The sequence below is a fragment of the Aplysia californica genome, unplaced genomic scaffold (assembly GCF_000002075.1).
Source record: "Aplysia californica isolate F4 #8 unplaced genomic scaffold, AplCal3.0 scaffold00381, whole genome shotgun sequence".
NCBI classification, from domain to species: Eukaryota; Metazoa; Mollusca; class Gastropoda; order Aplysiida; family Aplysiidae; genus Aplysia; species Aplysia californica.
In genome coordinates this window covers 60,541-62,272 of record NW_004797651.1, presented here as the reverse complement: position 1 = coordinate 62,272, position 1,732 = coordinate 60,541, and the positions used below count along the sequence as shown (strand labels likewise).

Here is a 1,732-nt window from a genome sequence, read left to right as displayed (position 1 = left end):
GTGAGAGAGAGAGAGAGAGAGAGAGAGAGAGAGAAAGAGAGAGGGATGGTGATGAGAGGGGTCTGGCGGCAAAAGAGATTTAAAAGAATATAGAGTGAGTTCCAAAAACTATACATTCCTACAGAGAAGAATTATAGATGTCCTGCTACTTTCATAATTTCTGCTTTTGAATACGTTATTGATCGGTGATGGGGCTTTTTAAAAATTCTCACCTCTGTGTGCTTTCTCTCATCCAATACCCGTATTCTGTCTACTCACCAGAGCTTGAAGACGTTCTGTCTTTGGCCACTTTAGAAAAGAAGCATAACTCCATTATTTGCTCAGATTTTTCCATTCTGTTTGTTTTCTGAATCTGAAACTAAATATGGTCGCTTTTAAGCACAAGGGAGCTATCCCGATAAATGCTGTATTGAGAAAATCGAAGGTAAAGTTGTTTCCCCCTTGTTTAGTTTGTTATAAGACGAGGAGAGTTTTCTCTATAACCAAACACATATTCACACCAATGAAACCAAACTTCTCCTATAGGTAGGGCAATGCCCACTTGTGGTGTCGGTCCAAATTTCTGGAAACCCCCGAAATCTGGGTTAGCCCGCTTGTCGTTAAAAGCGACCATATAGCAGATAACGACGTGCGCACTATAAAATAATATGCAAATTTTATCCTTTTTATTTGTGTATGATAGAATAAAATGTGTCTCAGCATACACTTTGGTTTTGTCGCCGACCGGATTAGTTGTGAGTCCACTACATCCTTAAACATTAATGTGAGGCAGCGTGGTGGAATCAGGCTCTCGTCAATTTTTGGGCATGTAGAGTTATTGGTATCATCTTTTAAAGCTTGTTCACTTGTCTTTTTTTGGATGAAAAAGACATCCATTTAATATTATCTTGAATAAAAGTCGAGATATTTGCTAAAGAAGGAGGTGGGGTTCACCTGTTTTCAGAGGTAAAATTAGTGAGAAAATGGCCGCCAAAGATTAGTTATTTCCTTAGCTTAAGAGTCCGTGGTAACTGAAAATTTACATTTTTGTTCCTGTAATCAACGTTTTTCAGAAAAATCCACACAGAAATGAGTGCTTTAATTGGCAGGAAAGGTGTTGAGCCAAAAAACAAAAATTTGATAAAAATTCACAAACATGCAGAAAAATTGCAAGTTTCTTCACTTTGATTATTTTGACGAGAGCCTGATTCAACCACGCTGCCTCACATTTAATGAGGGTTGGGGTAGGGGGGGGGGGTCAGTTATTTGAAGTGCTTTACTTTTTTGGACTTAGAATAAGACTTGAATAGTATAGTGCTTTAAAGAAGCTCTACCATGCAGACATTACTAACAGTTTTCTGTGTCTATATCCCTGAGTTTGGTCCTCTGTCTGTGTGTGTGTGTGTATCTGTTCTCCCTATCTCTCACAAACTTAACTCCGCCCCCTTCCAGGACGTTCGCTCCACCCACCACCTGCGTGACGAGGCCAAGCTAGAAGTGGAGCGACTGGCCGAGCAGATCCGCCAAAGCTCCGCCTCCTGTGAGGAGAGCTCGCGCCAGGAGAAGGTCAAGTACCAGGAGTTGCAGGACCTGATGAGGTCCCTCGTGGAGCGAGAGAAGGAACACCAGGAGGCCAGGATAGTACGTCTTTCTTCTGTCTCCGTCTTTTTTACTCGCCGCTAGTTTTTGCTTTTGTTCTGGAGTTCTGGAGTTGTGTATTTTGTTTCTTTTTGTTTTTATTTTGTGGGGGGAG

At 41.3% G+C, this 1,732-nt stretch overlaps 1 protein-coding gene across 1 annotated transcript in view; it reads left to right on the top strand.

Moving 5' to 3' along the window:
• Positions 1-1,732, top strand: part of LOC101847124 (myosin heavy chain) — a gene marked incomplete in the record, with an annotated part of 23,467 nt that overhangs the window by 2,231 nt on the left and 19,504 nt on the right. The window contains 1 exon segment of the mRNA XM_035971121.1: positions 1,432-1,620. Within this exon segment, the coding sequence (XP_035827014.1) occupies positions 1,432-1,620 (189 nt within the window).